The sequence below is a fragment of the Talaromyces stipitatus genome, genomic scaffold, assembly GCF_000003125.1.
Source record: "Talaromyces stipitatus ATCC 10500 scf_1105507295523 genomic scaffold, whole genome shotgun sequence".
NCBI classification, from domain to species: Eukaryota; Fungi; Ascomycota; class Eurotiomycetes; order Eurotiales; family Trichocomaceae; genus Talaromyces; species Talaromyces stipitatus.
The window spans coordinates 3,994,136-4,011,239 of NW_002990113.1; the positions used below are offsets into that span (position 1 = coordinate 3,994,136).

A 17,104-nucleotide genomic window follows, 5' to 3' on the forward strand; every position below is an offset into this window, starting at 1 on the left:
AACACAAGCATTATACACATTTATAGCTAGTAGCGGACTTTGTATCACCACCGCAGTAAGTTGCAACCTGCGGATATGCGCAAATGATTCTCTTCGCTTCAGTCCCATCGTTGACTGTCGCTGGAATCGTTTCCGGGGCTTGTCCTTGTTCGACCCAGTTGGCTAATTCCAGAAATGGATCATCTGGGGTTGCTCCAACGGTCGTGCCCACAGCGCAATGGTCAACACCGGGAGCAAGGAATAGCCTGAAGAAATCATTTGTCCTGTTTGCTCCTCCCATGCGATGTTCCACGCGATCACGGTAGTTGATTGTTCCACCAGGAAAGATCAACTGGTCGGACAAACCCTGCCACATGAGCAGTTTACCACCGTGATGGTTGAAGGAGGATAAATCGGCATCGTCTGTACCGATTATACCGTCGTACTCGGTGTATGATTGCCAGAAGAAATCAAGGAAGGTGTCGTAATCAATCTGTGTAGTGTTGTAGTTAGGATCCCGGGCTAAGAAGTATCTGATCCACTGGTCGTTGACGAAGAAGGAGTTTCCAACCCTTGTGCCGTTGAGATTCGTAGTTGAATTGACCAGGCTGTCTAACGGAGCACCTGGGTTGAGTCCATACCAAAGCTGTCGTCCGAAAGGATCCAGGGGTCCATACAGAGTCTTTCGAATAACAGTTGCTGAAGAATTAGTTATTGTGATGCAGTGCCCGTCACATTGAATAACTTGTCCAACGGACTGGAAAGGGTCATAAGAGCAATTTTCAGGATCAGTGATGATTCCATCCTTCACTCCATCCATCTCATCACATGCATTGATTGCAGCGTCAGAGAAGAATTTCAGCTCACAGGCGGAAAGAAAAGTCTGCTCCTGCTGCATCACAACTTGTGGCCATTGCTCTGCAACAACATACTTCGCCCAATTTATTGCCGGTGCTCCAACTAGAATGCCGTCAAATAGATCCGGATATCTCTGAGCAGCAACCATTCCCTGTCGTCCACCGGTTGAACAGCCGTTCCAGTAAGAATATTTGGGTTTAGTGCCGTAAAACTGTCTTGTCAATTCTTTACCCACGATAGCCATATCGTGCACAGAGCGGTAGGAGAAGTCAATCAAAGCGTCAAAATCCACCGATCCATCTTTATTGAGTGCCCACGCTTCGGGGCTTAACGGGTTCAGTCCAACACCGGCATCGGTAGACGCAGAAGAATATCCCTCCTTAACCGTTGGACCAAGCGTGAGATCGAGTTCGCCAGCAGCATATCCCGATCCACCATTTGCTTGAAACTTGCCGTTCCAATCCTGGAGTGGAAGCCAGACTTTCACGGTCACTTGACGATGCAGTGCTCCAGTATGGGTGAGCAAGACGGTAACGTCACAGATATTGAGGCCCTGGACAGGGGAAAAAAGGAACGGAGGCGTAGCTGGGACCGAGTAGTTCCATCGTTCTGTTGCGTTGATTGAAAGCACTTTGGCTCCTGAGACGTGCGGGGCGCTTAGATGCGAGCAGTCGGTTGGGTAAGGTGTCAAGGTAGCCGCTAAGGTAGCTGATGCTAGATTACTAAGAAGTAGGGCCTTCATCTTCTAGTGCCTCTTCTGGTAGTATTCAGGGGTTCGAAATCATCCTGACGATTTCAGACGAGAGAGACAGCGGTGAATATTTATACCTAGACCGGAGCAAGAAGGTTAGTTTTCAGCTCAGTCTCACTACCTTCCTAACCGACGAGTAGTTCCCCGGGTCTGTGAATAATTACTCTTGCACTTCTCAGATTCTGTGGATGGATTGAGAACAGTTGATCTCTACTCTTATTGGACTTTCAACCTAGCTTATCTGGGCATTTGTCAGGCTTCAGTAGATCTTAAACGTTTCAGGCAAATGCTTGCCTAGGAGTCCAGTCTATGTGCTCTTTTCGTAAACATAAACATTCAATTTGAGGCTGAAATGTCTAATAAAATCAATAGCAAGACTATACTCTAAGGAGTCAATAAAGTCGTCTAAACTCAGTTTGGGAGCATCTCACTTGAAACCACTGAGGGAAGAAATTCGTCTTCAGTGCCTTTCATTAAGGGCTAAACTCAGAAATTATCAAGATGAAAGCTTGAAATGAGTTACTGTATCGGGTAAATGTGCGCCTCTAGGTACGAGGTCTGAGGCTGCGGAGATACGAGTTAGGGCTGAATCGAAGCTTCGGGGTGGGGCCGACACTTTTATGTACAATATCTCAGTATCCATGAATGATCTGATGCCCGATTGATTGCAGACATGGAGACCGGCATCTTCGGTGTTCAAACATTTGTAATGAACTTGATATTCTGTGAGGCTGAAAGGTTTGCTGAGCAGAACCTGGGAAGTCGTGTCTAGCTGGACAGGATGGCTACACTATAAAACATCCACTTTCCTCACAAACGCCGGAGGCCAGGCAGGCAGGTGTAACTATCAGTTTTTACGTCAGGTACGTGCCTAACGATGCGCCTAAAAACGTTTTCATTATTTTTATGGCCTTTTTGGCTTGTTTTTGCTCCAGCAGCTACCACAAAGGCTGTTGATGCCGGAAATACTTCATTACCCTGGCATCTTACACCGTTGAAATATGCAAATACCTCCACGCTCCTCAATGTGGCCTATTACGAGGCCGGTCCGCCCAATGGCTCTGCCGTTATTCTAGTGCACGGGTTTCCTTATTCAATCGACGCTTTTGCCTCTGTGGTACCTCTTCTCACAGGGAAAGGATACCGGGTGATTGTACCTTATCTCCGCGGCTATGGCGAAACATCCTTCCTATACCCCGACACCCCACGCAGTGCCGAACAGGCTGCTCTAGGGTCAGATCTCATTGCCCTAATGGACGCAATACATATAGACAAGGCAATATTCGCGGGATATGACTGGGGCACAGTTGTTGTGAACGTTGCAGCGGCCCTGTGGCCGGAACGCTGTAACGGACATGTCGCTGCAAATAGTTACTTGATCCAGAATCGAAGCACCGCCTGGGTTCCTTTGGATCCTGATTCGGAGGCATTACGTTGGTATTATTACGTTTTCTTGACTGCTCGTGGCGCAGCAGGCCTTGCATCGAACCCCAAAGCGTGGGCACGCAGTCTGTGGCAGAAGAATTCCATCGGATGGAATTTTTCTGAAGAGTATCTTGACCTCACGGCAACGGCGTTCGAAAACACTGATTACGTTGATATCGTACTCAACTTTTATCGTAATAGGTTGCTGTATGCTCCTGGAGACCCGAAATACTCTGCTCTGGCTCTTCGACTCGACGTACAGCCGCCTATATCTGCGCGTTCAGTCACATTCGATCCCCAAAATAGTGTCGTTTTTCCACCGACAAACGGAACGGCAACGGCAAAGTATTTTACAGGTTCAAGGTGTCATTACGTACTTCCTAATGTTGGTGAAAATGTGCCCTATCAAGCGCCGAAAATGTTTGCGAACGCGATATTCGCAGTGGATAATCTACCTTTGCATGGAACGGAGTATGTTTGTCCGAAGTCATTGTGAACCTTGGAAATTGTACAGTCCAATTTTGGCTCAGGATTACAGAATATGAGGACCTGTGAAATTGACTCTGAAAATGACTGCTACTGAGGCCTCTTACAGCGTCATTTCCACTCGTAACTCCCAACGGGAAGCCGCCGCTTCAATATGTCATCATGTGCTTCCTTTCATTAACTGAGATTGTTTTATTGGGGTTGCCTCACGTGGCGATTATCCTGTCGGATTGCTGGGTTAACTTCAGGCCAATCCTGAATAGTAGTTTACAAGGATGACGAAAGAAGAAAATGACTAGCAAGATTGTATGTATTGAGTTGTCTTCTGTCTTCTGTCTTCCATACCACAAAATTGGCTTTCTTATATGTGCTTCGGCACGGGGGATGAGTTCAATTCCCCGGTACATTCTCCGTGATCTACAATATGATAGAAATATCAGTAATTTATATGTAATTCTAACTTCTAAGAAACCTTTCATGATGGCAAGCTAGGGCAACCATTCCACGTGACATCTGGTGACACCCTAACTCTATCGATACTAACAGGATAGCTCAATCCATTCTATATGCCCTGAATTTCCTCCTCTTCATCGTATGCCTCATCAGTTGACCACAGTGTAATACCATATATCAATCAGAAGCGCAATCTAGTCTAACAGTTGACCCTGGCAGGCTCCAAGTCCCATCTAGACATGGTCCAACCAGTGACTCATTGGCACAAATCTAAACCTTCTCAATATGCTCATCAAGAATCTTCTCATCTGCGGTGGCCAAAACATCAATCTGGAATGGCAACTCCTTCGCAATCCGGACCGTTTCAAAAGGAGACTTTGAGCGAATAAAAATCTCGTCAATCTCCTCCAATGACCGGCCTTTTGTCTCTGGGTAGAATAGACAGAAGATCACAAAACTTGAGGCATTGATGCACAGATAAATGAGATAGTACTTCCAACCAATATTATCGAACCCGGTAGGGGTCACTTCTGCAATCAAGAAATTGAATAGCCAGTTCGCCGAAGCACTCATGGCTGTTACTTTTCCTCTTGTCTGCAACGGGGCGATTTCAGCGGCATACATAAACGGTACGAGGAAGAGACCAATCGGGAAAAAAGTAAAGGCTAAGAAATAGAATAGTAGCGACGCAGATGCGGCTGATTTATTGGTGGTGATGACAGAGCTTAAACCGGCTAAGCAGGCTTGCGAGATGGCCATCCCCAGAGCGGCAGAAATCAGTAGACGACGGCGACCGACGCGGTCAATGAGGTATACAGCGATTCCTGCACAAATGAATTGCCAGATTTGAAGACATCCTGAAATGATACGTGAGGTTGTTCCTGTGTAACCAAGATCGGTCTGGAAGATGGTGTCGGAGTAGAACGTGATGATATTGATACCGGACATTTGGGCAAGGATGTTCACCCCAATGGCTAGACATGTGCGATGGAAGTTCCGGGTCTCATTAAAAGCGAATGGGTTGTGAGATCTTTCGCTACCGCTTTCATCTTGAAGAGAATGTTGGATGGTGTCCAGGCCCAGCGCGACAGCCTCCGAATCACCATCAGTGTCTTCCAATCGGCCCAATACAACAGCGGCTTCTTCGACTCGGTTTTTACTGACAAGCCAGCGAGGTGATTCTGGTAGAAAGAGGATGCAGGATGTCACGATAATAGCGAATATGAGTTGAAATGCGATGGGGAAGCGCCAGCTCACGTCGTTGTCTTGAACATAATACAAGCCGAACTCAAGCCATGAAGCAACAACGATGCCACCAATCGCGAAGAAACCTTCCAGTAGGACCATCCGTCCACGGTTCTCGGCTCTGCTTGACTCAGAAATGTACATTGGGACGACAGCAGTGAAGCCACCCACCCCGAGACCTGATAATATCACTCATGAGTTGGACATCCTAATTTTGGAGGCATCGATACAAGGGAGAACTAGCCTGTAATCACACGAGCGACGATAAATTGTGCCAAGGTAAATGGAGACGCCTGGATGATGATCCCAACACAGGCAATACATCCCGCCAGGAAGATCGTTCGACGACGACCCAGTTTGTCACCAAGATAGGCGCAGGAGAGTGCTCCAAGGGCACAACCGACTTCGTAGATTGCGATAGTAGTTCCTAGAAAAATGAGATTCGACGACCGACACAAATTTGAAGGAAGGAGGCACATCACAGACGTACCCTGAATGGTTGATTTGTGGCTCTTTTCTGCACCAGTTGCATGTATGACATCGATTGCAGGGAATGTCCTCACAAAGGAATTCAAAGTGAGCAAGCCGTTGGCAACGGCTTGGTCATAGCCTTGGAGCATGAAGCCCATAGCACCAACGAGGCCGACGACCAGCGAGAGCCGACGACCCCGAAGTTGGTCGAAAACCATCTTTGAGACTGACAACCAGGAAATTACCGGAAATGGTAATACAAGGAAGATTATAAGGTTTAGAGGCAGGCCAAGCTTTCAGCCAAGAGAGCCTTTTCCGTAGCCAAGTATAAAGAACTGAATTCCCAGTGCAACAATGCTTTCAAACTTCAAAATAGAACAATTGAAGTTTCTGGGGGATTCAATAAAGCTGAAAGAAATGCGGAGGAATCGGATGAGATCATCCTCCCATTGTTGTGTTCTCCGCCGGCCATTCCTTGCTTTGTTGGAATGATGATAATAATATCAGTATTATGCGGGAAAACATTCTAGCAGCAGCGTAATTTGCCCCCCACGAAACCGCGAAGTCGGACGTTGGGACGACAGACTATACTGGAAGAGGAGATTAATATTAGGACGATATTATATCTCCACGCTACACGGCCAATTAGAATGGATTTACCCCGTGGAGATGGATGGCCAGTTGGTTTTTGAAAAGAGAACAAATGAACACTCGGGTTTCTTCGGAAGACAGACGAGTCATGACAATGACTAGCTTGGGACTGGATGAAGTTATGGAGTCGTATACTCCGAGTCCGTTCTCTAGGTAAGGAGAAATCAAAGCCCGAGAAATCACAGTAAGAAAGCAGTCCCTTGCACATTCGTCTCTACCTTGACATTCTCATCTCTTAGCACATAAAAGATCACTTCAAAACAGATACACATGATATAAACATAGTTGAGTCAATAGCAACAGAAATAATCAACCCTTCGTATACAACTTCCAAATGTCAGACGACTAAGATCAGCCTAAAAATACCGGACCTGATCCCATTGGGCCAATGCTTGCTTGTAACTAGACCGGTCCTTATTAAGTCTCGCTCGCTGACGAGTGACCGATTCATCTTCCCCAGCAATCCTGTGGAGCTCCTCGTCACTCAAATCTACCAAACGCTTCGTGGAGATTGTAAGTATGGGAGAATTTGGACCCAAGACATGTCTTTCTACCACCTGCATTGCCACGTTGTCGACGAATCGGTTCATGGCAATCCCATAATAGACCTCCAGTCGCTTTCGAAGGTGGAAGATCTGGGTCACTTCGAGGGGCATCTGGGCTCTCCTATGCTCGGGGCCGACAATGCCCTCCACGCCTTGTGCCTCTGGAGGTTTCCCTGGTGTTCCCCTTACCCCTGCGTTTCTCCTACTCTGCTCAACTTGGCTCTCCAGATCGTTATTAAACCTCTGAGATTCCATTAAAAAATAAGGCTGAAGTGTCATCGTAGGTCTCTTCTGTTGATCATCAATCAGCTCTTCCAATGCAGCATCAATCTCTGCATCCCAGGCTTCGCGTGTTTTGGAAATCGTCGCCATCATCTCACCACGAGTTCTGCTATCGGGTATAGCTATCCTGAGAAAAACGTCGTGGCTTTCTTCTACCAAGTTTTTGATGTCGTTCACCAAATCGAACGCGATGTCTCTCCAATGAGCTGACTGTTTTCGGAAAATCTTCTCCTCGACTTCCGGACTGATGGTTCCAGGAAGGTTTGTTCCCTGACATACTCTCGACTCGCAATATATCGCTTTATAGATATTTTCACCATTACTCGTTGCTATAGGTTTCATCCAATTCTCAGGGTTGGGACTCAGGTTAGTCAATTGATTGAGGGTACAGTCAATCTCCCAACCCGTAAACCCTACGCGGGGGTCGATCCTGTTGAGGTCCCCAAGCTCTTCTTGAAATCGCCTGAGCCTTTCAGTGACTTGAAAACGAAGCATGGCTCTGGGGTCATCCGATGGGATATCTTGATAACGAGCTCGTAGGGCTGAATCTGCCATCTTTTGCAATTCATTGCAGAAACGTAGCACGTAAAGCCGTTCTGCACTCGTATTGTCGCGCACCTCACCCAGATTTTCAAGTTCAGCTTCGCAATTACGCAGATTATCACGTATTTCTCCGATAATTCTGGGCATACTTTCCTGGATACGAGATCGTCGTTCCTTATCAATGTGATCCATAAGTGCCTTGATACCGGTCTGACTTTTGCGAACTCCTGCCCATTCGAGCTTTTCGAACAGGTCAGCCTCATTCTGATCGCGTTCCTGATCGCTAATATCTGCTTCTATAGGCTTTCTGTTTCGAAGACCAAACCAGCCTTGTTCAAGGTGATTTTTGGTCGATGGCTCATTTCGAAGTAGTTTCACCATCTAGCAGATCAACAACCAGTCAGTTCATCTCATTTTTCTTCCACAGGTTGATTATTCTTACCCAGTTATCAGATGTTTCTTGTTTGCGGTCACACTTGGTCAGAACGCCTATAGTCCGACTTTGCAAACCAGGAATCTCTTCGAACAGTTCTAGAGTCTTATGTCTCTCTATATCTGTGTCGTCGACTACCCATCTATAGACTGTCAGTCTCAACTCAATTCTTCACAGATCTAAAGAGGAACATACAGAACAATATTTCGCTCATTTTCCAGAAACGACCGCACCAGGTCCTTTGCTATCTTTGCGTTGTCCGTATGAATGCCGCTCTTGCCATTTGTCATGGCTCTTTTCGAGGCTAACGATGATTCCCCACGATTTTGAACTAAGCCTGGGAGATCAACAATGGTCCAATGCATCTCATTTGGGCCGGATCGTTCAATTCGGAGAATCGCATCGCTCAGTGTCTGCCCGGCTCCGTTGTCGTCCCCGAAAATCCGTTCCGTTGCCTATTTCAGTGATAAATATACGTAAGTTCTGAGCACGAAAGAATGGAAAAGGATAAGAACCTCTTTGATAATCTGGTTCATAGCATTGGCACTTAGCTCGTCACTCGTAAACCGAAAGTCCTTTATCCTCTCCAAGAATTCATCGTCATCCTGAGTCTTGCGGCCAGGGATGATCTCCGCCTGGACAGAGGTTGACGTCCCTGGAGTCTGCCTGAAGGAGATCTTTATCGGGAAACGAGTACATAAGGCTGACTCAACGGGGAACGAGATCTCCGTGATGGCTTGAAGGACGGAGCTTTTGCCGGTATTTTGATCGCCTACAACGATGAGCTGCGCAGAGTCAGAATGCCTGACAGATTCTCTAACCAGGTATACGTTGGCAACTTTGACGGTAAACTCACCTCAGGTAGGTCAACCGTACGACTCAAGCCCAGCCTGTGGAGGTCATCGATAAAAGCGAGCTGTTTGGAGCTTTCCACGCCAACAAAGTGACGGATTCTCTTCCCCGCATTAGATTCGTTGGTTGGTACACCCATTTCGTATGAGTATAGATATGTGTGGTTCTTTGGGTTGACTAAGTTAAAGTACAATACAGCAAATAATGGAGTTTGTAGGATCTGGGTGGAAGACTGTATTAAATACCCACCAAGACCCTTGGAATTATTTTCAGAATCAAGGACTATTCTACGAATTGCTATTTTAGGAAAACTCGATTGCTTGGTGTCCTTCAAACCGAGATAAGCACCTCCTAGAAGAACTAAGGATGTGACTGCATGTGGCACAGCTATACGGTGGTTCTTGACAGGGATGGTGAACCAATTTAATATTTCACCATCACTTAGTCTCAATATAGTAGACCACATGGCACGTAAACCCCCTCAACTAATGCAGGAAGGTTTCATAAATGATAATTAGAAGCTGATTGATATGTTCCAAGATTGTGACTACCAGCTGCGAGATCGTCCGGCGCGTCGAGTGTGGCTATGGGCATCTAACATGTTGGGGTCGGATATGATTTAGGAAGCAGGAAAGTTTACCATACGATATCCCTGTACTCAATAAACGTGTAACAATTGACTGTTTGATGGTATGTATTGGAATGGCATGGATACATATCCATGGCATCTACAAGCCTGACTACCTGTGTCTAGACGTCCGGACTCTGGAGTGGCTTTGGTCCGAATCACCATCAAATACCCAGGCAACCACAGAGATCCTGGCCGATGTGATGCCGCTCAAGTAACGAGAGGACTGGAACTTCCCCTCTAGATTTCGAATCTGGTAGTTTTCATTATCTCCGCCCAAACTTGGAAAATGTATTCCCATCCAAAAAATAGGGCAAGTGCCCTACACGTGACCATTCAAGACCTAGACGATAGTAAGGCACCAAGGCACCAGCCCCTGAGTGATAGGCTTAGTCAGCAAAGAGCTTAGCTTTGATTTTATTCGCCGAAATTTTCTTCTTCTTCCTCGAATTCTTCTTTAATCTTGACTGTTTTGTTACTGCTTCACGGCAATTGATTGATTCTCATTTGATATAGATGCTCAATCAATTGCTTAGACACTCGTTTAATTGCCCTTCTAAAATTTCAAGCAAGTGATAGCTGTGGGTGAGTCCAGAGCTTCGTTGCTGCTGGAGCAAAACAAAGTCCTAAGAAATTATTGAAAAATTTCTGCGGCCCGCCGGCCACCATCCGTCACCACGTCGTCTCTCAGCTGCCCCGCGACTTTCTTTTCTCTTCTTCCCCTCCGTTTTTCACCACCTGCAGCTGGTTCTGCCCTTTTCACTCCCCACTTCTTCGCTGCTAGGCAAGGCTGCGTCTCTACCTTTTTCTGTCGCACATACGCTACAAAAAAGAAGAACAAGAAAATGGGCCCCAAGAAGGACCAGGTGGTCGAGAAGATCCCTTTGGGACGACCGGGAAATAACTTGAAGAGTGGTATCGTATGTGAGCACAACAGTCACCTTACCAAACCCCCTTTATCTCTTATCATCTTATGTCGGATACATCGTTTTACTAATCATCCTGTCTAGGTCGGTCTCGCTAATGTCGGCAAGTCGACTCTGTTCCAAGCGATCACAAAGTGCTCCCTTGGTAACCCTGCCAACTTCCCCTACGCCACTATCGACCCTGAAGAAGCTCGCGTTATTGTTCCCGATGCTCGCTATGACTGGCTATGCGAACACTATAAACCTAAATCACGGGTTCCTGCTAACTTGACCGTGTACGATATTGCTGGTCTTACACGAGGCGCCTCTACTGGTGCTGGTCTTGGTAACGCTTTCTTGTCTCATATTCGCGCTGTCGATGCCATCTTCCAGGTGGTTCGGTGCTTCGACGATGCCGAGATTATCCACGTCGAGGGTGATGTCAACCCCGTCCGTGACTTGAACATCATTAGCGAGGAACTCCGTCTTAAGGATATCGAGTTTGTCGAAAAGGCTCTAGAGAATCTCGCCAAGCAGACCAGGAGAGGAGGTCAGTCACTGGAAATGAAGAAATTGAAAGAAGAAGAAGCTACTGTCGCCAAAGTTCTCCAACATCTCAAGGACGGAAAGGACGTTCGTAAGAATGACTGGACACCAAAAGAGGTTCGTACGCAATATTTTCCTGCCTTATCAACATCTCGTTGCCTTTCCTTCTATATGATGAATAAGAGCATTTGCTCGAACATAACCCAGCTCGTCGAACACCTCGTTTTTTTTTCTCACGTTGAGGTTGTCTTGAGATAAAAACTCGTCTGAAACATTTCAGCATTCCTTATTTTCTGCTCAGCATTTATTGTGATCGTCCAGAAGGCTGACTACAACTCTGACTAGGTCGAAGTGATTAACCCTCTCTTCCTTTTGACCGCCAAGCCCGTCGTCTACCTGGTCAACTTGAGCGAGAAAGACTATCTACGCCAGAAGAACAAGCACTTGCCCAAGATTGCCGAGTGGGTTAAGGAGCATGCTTCTGGCGACCCCATCATCCCTCTTTCCATCTGCTTCGAAGAGCGATTGACGCGTTTCGAGACCGAAGCTGAGGCTGAGGAAGAGTGCAAGAAGCTTGGAACCAAGTCGGCGCTACCAAAGATTATCGTCACCATGCGTAATGCTCTCCAACTTGGCAGCTTCTTCACTTGCGGTAGCGATGAAGTCCGACAATGGACTATCCGCAAGGGCACCAAGGCTCCACAGGCCGCTGGTGTCATTCACACAGGCGAGTTTATCAAGTGGCTAGACTGTTATGACTCTAGAGCTAACACATTTCTTCAGATTTTGAGAAAACTTTCATTCAAGCAATCGTTTTCAACTTCGAAACTCTCAAGGAGTATGGCGACGAAGCTGCCGTGAAGGCTGCCGGAAAGATCATGACCAAGGGCAAGGAATATGTTGTTGAGGACGGCGATATCCTCCTCATCAAGGCAGGTGCTGCCAAGGGCTAGATCAACCAAATATATGTCTATCAAATGAAGCACCCATTCTTCTCGAGTAGCTTCGGGGGGTTCCCATCACTCGTTCTTTGGCAGGTCTCATAACTAAGCCATTGCCAGGAGACGGTGATAGTAAATATAATAATACATGTCATAATGAATGTCATTGATCTGAGCAAATGATTTACCCTATTTCTAGTCCTTTGAGCAAACAATGTAGACATGTAATCTTATGCTGGTAGAGTGAATTAATGGCTTTGCGGATTTTCCCGAGTCATTCAAAAACATCGTTCACATGCAATCCGCCATAAACAGCTCTTTTCCATAGACTCAGTCCACCACACATCAACATCTCCTATTTGTAAGTCGCCTGGAAGATCTGGATATCGAGTCCGATATACTCTATCCAGAAATATCAGTTTACTTTTTTCAATTGTACTGACTGTTGTTGAAGCTCTACCTACCCCGCTCCTGCTCATCATCCAAACCACTAAATTTTCTATTTGAACGAACCACCACATATTAGATCAGCACGCGACAATCTGAACACTGATTATTTGCAACGTTGGAGCTATTGGAAAGCTCAAATATATAGTACCTTGATTTTACGGGTATTATAAACAAAGAAAAAGCAGTTCACGATGTTTAAAAAGGAGTGTGTGAACCCCCTCACCTCTTGCGATGATCTGATCTATTTTGCGCTACATGTTGCACAAATACTGACCATGCTTCATTAATATAGTTTCCAAGCAGGCTCACGATCCAAAGTAAAATCGTCTGTGCAACGAGGGCTTCGGTCTAAGCTTATCGAGACGTACCCCGGGTTTGAGCCCTATATCGATGAGATCATGCCCAAGAAGGCTTCTTTGGAAGCCGTAAAACTGTACATCCCCCTTACGCCCTAACACTTCTGAGCTTCTTGAAGGAAAATAATGCTGACAATCATAAAGCCCAGACCGAGTTACTCTATACACTATCGATTCAAATCCACTCTTCTACCAACCCTTCGATGGCCCTCCAATCCCTCACCTCAAACTGATCCATGCCTTCCCTGACGTCGTGCCCAAAATCCAAATCGATCGCGGAGCTATACGATTTGTGCTTTCAGGCGCTGCTCTAATGGCGCCTGGATTGACTTCGCCGGGTGGTCGGTTACCGGATAAAGATAATGCGTTGAATGTCGGGGATGTTGTTGCTGTGAGTGCAGAGGGGAAGACTGAAGTTTGTATGGTGGGACCGTTGAAAATGGGGACGGAGGAGATGAAGGAGAAAGGGAAAGGGGTGGTTATGGATGCGGGTCATTATTTGGGAGACGGGCTTTGGAAGTTGAATTTGGATTAGATATGACTGTTTCGAAAAAAGAAATAAATCAGCTTTCTTCCGTCGTGGGAAGATGCCTAGGTCCTGGATTATATTCTGACGCTAAGTATAACTCCTAGATAATGGCTGATTGATATATATACAACAAAACATCAAGTAACATGATATGATTCATCCATCCCACTGCTTCCATTTTCGGAAACAGATGCACCTTCATCATCGGTCCTTGATGTGATGGGTGACAGGTTGGAAGTTGTGCCGTCGCTGGCAATTGACGACATATCACTGCCCTTCCGACGACGATGTCCTGTGCCTCGTGGCGACAAAAGTGAGGGTACTGGAGGGATACCCAGAGTCAAACCCAACCCTCGCATATTCCGGTTACCAGGCTCTGTAGCGTTTCCCGGCTTTTGTCCGGCCAAAGAGCGTCGAACACCGACTCGGTCGATAGTGCGGCGTAGCATGCCGCCAGATCCATCAAGTGCAATCAGGAATCTGGCTAGTTCGGCACAGAGATCCCAGTCATTTTTGGAAGCTGCAAGTCCGAGTAAACGCACCGCATAATCTTCGGTTCTGGCCTTGCTAATCTCTTCATCTTCCTCATCGTCAAGGGCTTGGAGGATTAGTAGGTAACCTGCCGCGGTCTTCAGTGATCTCAGTTTCAACGCTTGCTCAAACAGGTCTTTCGGCGGCGGGAGATGCGCAAAGAGGGTGCGCCATGATCGGATCTCATTCTTTCGTGTACATTGCACTACGATATCAAGATAGACATCTGGTGGAAGAGAAGCTTGGAGAAATGAGATAACGGAGGGCAGAAGTGGCTGTCGAGTTTCGTCTCGTAGTTCGACTCGACTAGAGCCATCAACCGCCTCATCTAGAACGTGGTGAAGGAGTATTTCGAGGGCATGGGGGAAATAGGATAGGTGTGAATAATAATGTGATAATGAAAGAGCAGACGGCATGTCAACATTGGCTAGACTATGCCGGAGGAAGTATGGGAGGAAAAGATGAGTCTGAATGACTGATTAGCGCTTACTTATCCACGACGAAAAAGAGAACTCACTCGTATAGAGTATTTCAGGATAGTGAATGTTATGTCGCGCCTTTGAATCATCTCGGACTCTACTCCAAGTATGATACCTTTATTCAGCAATACCGATAATGGATAAAAGTCCACGGGAACGGGGAGTGGCTTTGGGACATCTTCACGCTGTAATATCTCCTGGACGTCGCTCCAAGCAACGAGATCTCGTCCACAAAACATCCACAGAGAGTCTCTTAGGGACAAATTGCTCTCAGCCGCCTTCATGACCACTTCAGCAGAAGGGCTACTCGGCACCGGCTCTTCTACAGATGGAGCGAAGTTGAAAGACAATTGATCTCGCATCAAGACATAGTATTCCACATCCTGAGCAACTATCCGCATGTCGTATTTCAGATCTCCGCTGTCAGATACAGATGGCTGTAACAGAACAAGGTTGCCATCTACGAGTAATAAAACCGATGCCACCTTGACATCCTGCGACGGATCTCCATTTCCTAGGTATCCAAAATTAGCATCCAAGATTACGCGCCAGCTTTATTAGCTCAGAACATACGCATCTGCTCCTCTGGCAGGATCCAACTAATAGAACGAACCCTCGTGGGCGCTCGCACAATTCCGTAGAAAGCGATCTGCCCTACAGGAACCAGAGACACGCTGCCGAACGTGGAGTTGATCACGTAATGGTAGAGTATGTTGTCGTACGTGTATACGAGAAGTGAATCTTCACCTGATGGCCCGATAAAAACGGCAGGCGAAGGTAAGTACTCGGTATGGAGAATGTTATTATTTGTCAGAGGTGATTCTCTCGAGTACAGACGAAGCTATAGAGTTAGTTAACGAGCGACCTCAAGAATGCAAAAAAAATGGACGTACCTCATAAGAGCCATTGCTTTCTACAGCTGCAATCAGGATATGACCATACCAGCACATACCTCCTCTAACAGCAAATGAGTTCTCCACTCTTGAATCTTCAAATGTCTTCCAGCGGCCACTACTGACGCTATAATGTGCGAGACCCCTTCGTCCTGCGATCGACACGTATCGGCCGTCCTGGGACACGACACAGGCACGAATAGGCCACTGTGCATGAAGGTATGCTGGCGGGTACTGTGCATGGTGCCACAGGGAGTCCTTTCCGGAAATCGTCATAAGATCAGGTAAATCGTGACCTCGATATAGTATAATCTCAGTTCCTGTCTGCAAGAGCGCCCTGGACAGGTTTGCTGGCGAGTAACAGCCCGTTAAGGCACTGCGCGCAGTTTCTAGCAACCACAGCCGGCGATCATTTTGAGCTGATAGAATGATATCAGAACCGCCTCCTATCCAGCATCCCATTGATACCCCCGCCAACCACTCTTCGGAATTGCCCTCTGCCATAGAGCGATCGGCTGTGAAACTGCTACCTCCAGGCTTGCCAAAGACACTCCAATTCGCCCAGCCGTTCTCGTAGCCAACAAACAGGCAGTAACCGTCAGGTGAATAGCTCATAAAAGTCAAATCTCCTGTGGTATTTGTCGAGGTAGGTGGCTGGAGTCTATGTGAAAGCACTACATTTCCGACATAATCCTTTGCTGTATATACCAAAATTTCGCCATTGCTGCAACTGACCGCAAGTAAAGAGAATCTTGCATTCACAGCTGCTTTGATTGCCTTATCGGTATCGCCCGTGGGAGTATGAAAGCAGTGAGCTTTGAAGAGTTTGGCAAAATGGTCTGTTTCGGGGGCATCTGTTTTCCTCTGTACAGTATAGGCATGGCCGTCGCTTGTGACCCATATCAAAAGACTCATGGCTCGATCATAAACCATTTCAGTCACTGTAACCTTCTTAGGTGTGTTGAGAATTCGACTCAGTAGCTCCGAGGTCGTTTGCGTCCCGTTTTTGTCCGGAGTCCAACGGATGCATTGAATAGCGGCTGGTTTAAGGGTGGCCACCACGAGTTCGTTATCCAGGGCCAAGGCGCCAACAATGCCGGACTCTACTTTGATAGCCATTCTGAAGCGGATACTAACATCTTTGATCCCGTTGAATTCCTCGCTCCCGAAATGGCGCGCTAGTTGTTGACGTCGGTGCGGATTAGAGAGATCGAACTGTTGCTGATACACTCTAGTATTCGGATCCGAAGCCACTGTGTATGTAAGTAGGTACCCATTCTGGGTTTGTGCGACTAGAATGGTTGAATCAGGGTGAAGAAGGAGAGATACGTTTGGGCCGTAAGCTTTCAATGACGTTTGAGAACGAGCGACGGTGGCTACCACGACAGTAGGCTAAGTCAATTTGTTAGCGAAAAGATACGGCAAGGATGGAAAGCAAACATATACTTTTGTTTGCCAGACTGAAATAGAAGAGTCTGTCATTGTCGCAAACAATTGTCCATTCCGTGAGTTACAAAGGCCATTGATGACCTCCTCGGGCCATCCAGCGGCGGGCTGCTGGTCCTCCGGTAACACCGCGGGTTTCTCATGTTGAATACCCTCATCTTCTGACAGGTCATTTGCAGTAGTTTCTTGATCATGGGACGATGTCAAGGGAATACTAGGCCCATTGACCGCGTACACCCGAGGAACCCCATTTAGCCAGTACATGGCTCAGTAATGCGGAGTTTGTTGACACACAGAGTTGGGGGAAATAGACACATCGAGTCATCTCCGCTGGAGATCTTATGGAGACGAGCATTGGCTGAAAGAATCGTAACTGGTGGCCATCTCCCACAGCTCAGCTTCAAATGAGCTATCGTTCTGTAATCG

The 17,104-nt window shown here is 46.9% G+C and overlaps 7 protein-coding genes across 8 annotated transcripts; 3 read left to right on the forward strand and 4 right to left on the reverse strand.

The window, feature by feature from the left end:
• Positions 1 to 10: 10 nt before the first annotated feature.
• Positions 11 to 1,579, reverse strand: TSTA_074100 (feruloyl esterase, putative; the record flags this gene model as incomplete). Its single annotated transcript, XM_002341373.1, has 2 exons — positions 11 to 1,536; positions 1,561 to 1,579. 2 exons carry the CDS (start codon positions 1,577 to 1,579, stop codon positions 11 to 13), a joined length of 1,545 nt encoding a protein of 514 aa, XP_002341414.1.
• An 886-nt stretch (positions 1,580 to 2,465) lies between these two features.
• On the forward strand, positions 2,466 to 3,684 carry TSTA_074110 (hydrolase, putative; the record flags this gene model as incomplete). Its single annotated transcript, XM_002341374.1, has 2 exons — positions 2,466 to 3,484; positions 3,609 to 3,684. The coding sequence occupies 2 exons, from the start codon at positions 2,466 to 2,468 to the stop codon at positions 3,682 to 3,684; spliced, it is 1,095 nt and encodes a 364-aa protein (XP_002341415.1).
• Positions 3,685 to 3,935: 251 nt separating this feature from the next.
• Positions 3,936 to 5,886, reverse strand: TSTA_074120 (sugar transporter, putative; the record flags this gene model as incomplete). The annotated part of the gene is made up of 3 exons (XM_002341375.1): positions 3,936 to 5,376; positions 5,442 to 5,624; positions 5,688 to 5,886. 3 exons carry the CDS (start codon positions 5,884 to 5,886, stop codon positions 4,223 to 4,225), a joined length of 1,536 nt encoding a protein of 511 aa, XP_002341416.1. The 3' UTR covers positions 3,936 to 4,222.
• A 736-nt stretch (positions 5,887 to 6,622) lies between these two features.
• TSTA_074130 (dynamin, putative) lies at positions 6,623 to 9,113 on the reverse strand (the record flags this gene model as incomplete). Its single annotated transcript, XM_002341376.1, has 5 exons — positions 6,623 to 8,070; positions 8,132 to 8,264; positions 8,318 to 8,577; positions 8,638 to 8,907; positions 8,979 to 9,113. 5 exons carry the CDS (start codon positions 9,111 to 9,113, stop codon positions 6,676 to 6,678), a joined length of 2,193 nt encoding a protein of 730 aa, XP_002341417.1. The 3' UTR covers positions 6,623 to 6,675.
• Positions 9,114 to 10,049: 936 nt separating this feature from the next.
• TSTA_074140 (GTP-binding protein YchF) lies at positions 10,050 to 12,171 on the forward strand. Its single transcript, XM_002341377.1, has 4 exons — positions 10,050 to 10,522; positions 10,613 to 11,170; positions 11,399 to 11,780; positions 11,837 to 12,171. Exons 1-4 carry the CDS (start codon positions 10,448 to 10,450, stop codon positions 12,004 to 12,006), a joined length of 1,185 nt encoding a protein of 394 aa, XP_002341418.1. The 5' UTR covers positions 10,050 to 10,447; the 3' UTR covers positions 12,007 to 12,171.
• Positions 12,172 to 12,280: 109 nt separating this feature from the next.
• Positions 12,281 to 14,333, forward strand: TSTA_074150 (PUA RNA binding domain protein, putative). 2 transcript variants are annotated; one of them, XM_002341378.1, is made up of 4 exons: positions 12,281 to 12,355; positions 12,449 to 12,649; positions 12,737 to 12,877; positions 12,945 to 14,333. In XM_002341378.1, exons 2-4 carry the CDS (start codon positions 12,636 to 12,638, stop codon positions 13,333 to 13,335), a joined length of 546 nt encoding a protein of 181 aa, XP_002341419.1. In that variant the 5' UTR covers positions 12,281 to 12,355; positions 12,449 to 12,635; the 3' UTR covers positions 13,336 to 14,333. The 2 variants fall into 2 exon arrangements, with proteins under 2 accessions (XP_002341419.1, XP_002341420.1); XM_002341379.1 differs by having other exon boundaries at positions 12,449 to 12,877.
• TSTA_074160 (DUF1339 domain protein) lies at positions 12,977 to 16,942 on the reverse strand (the record flags this gene model as incomplete). The annotated part of the gene is made up of 5 exons (XM_002341380.1): positions 12,977 to 14,327; positions 14,378 to 14,853; positions 14,913 to 15,180; positions 15,233 to 16,624; positions 16,679 to 16,942. The coding sequence occupies 5 exons, from the start codon at positions 16,940 to 16,942 to the stop codon at positions 13,467 to 13,469; spliced, it is 3,261 nt and encodes a 1,086-aa protein (XP_002341421.1). The 3' UTR covers positions 12,977 to 13,466.
• Between the last annotated feature and the right edge of the window lie 162 nt (positions 16,943 to 17,104).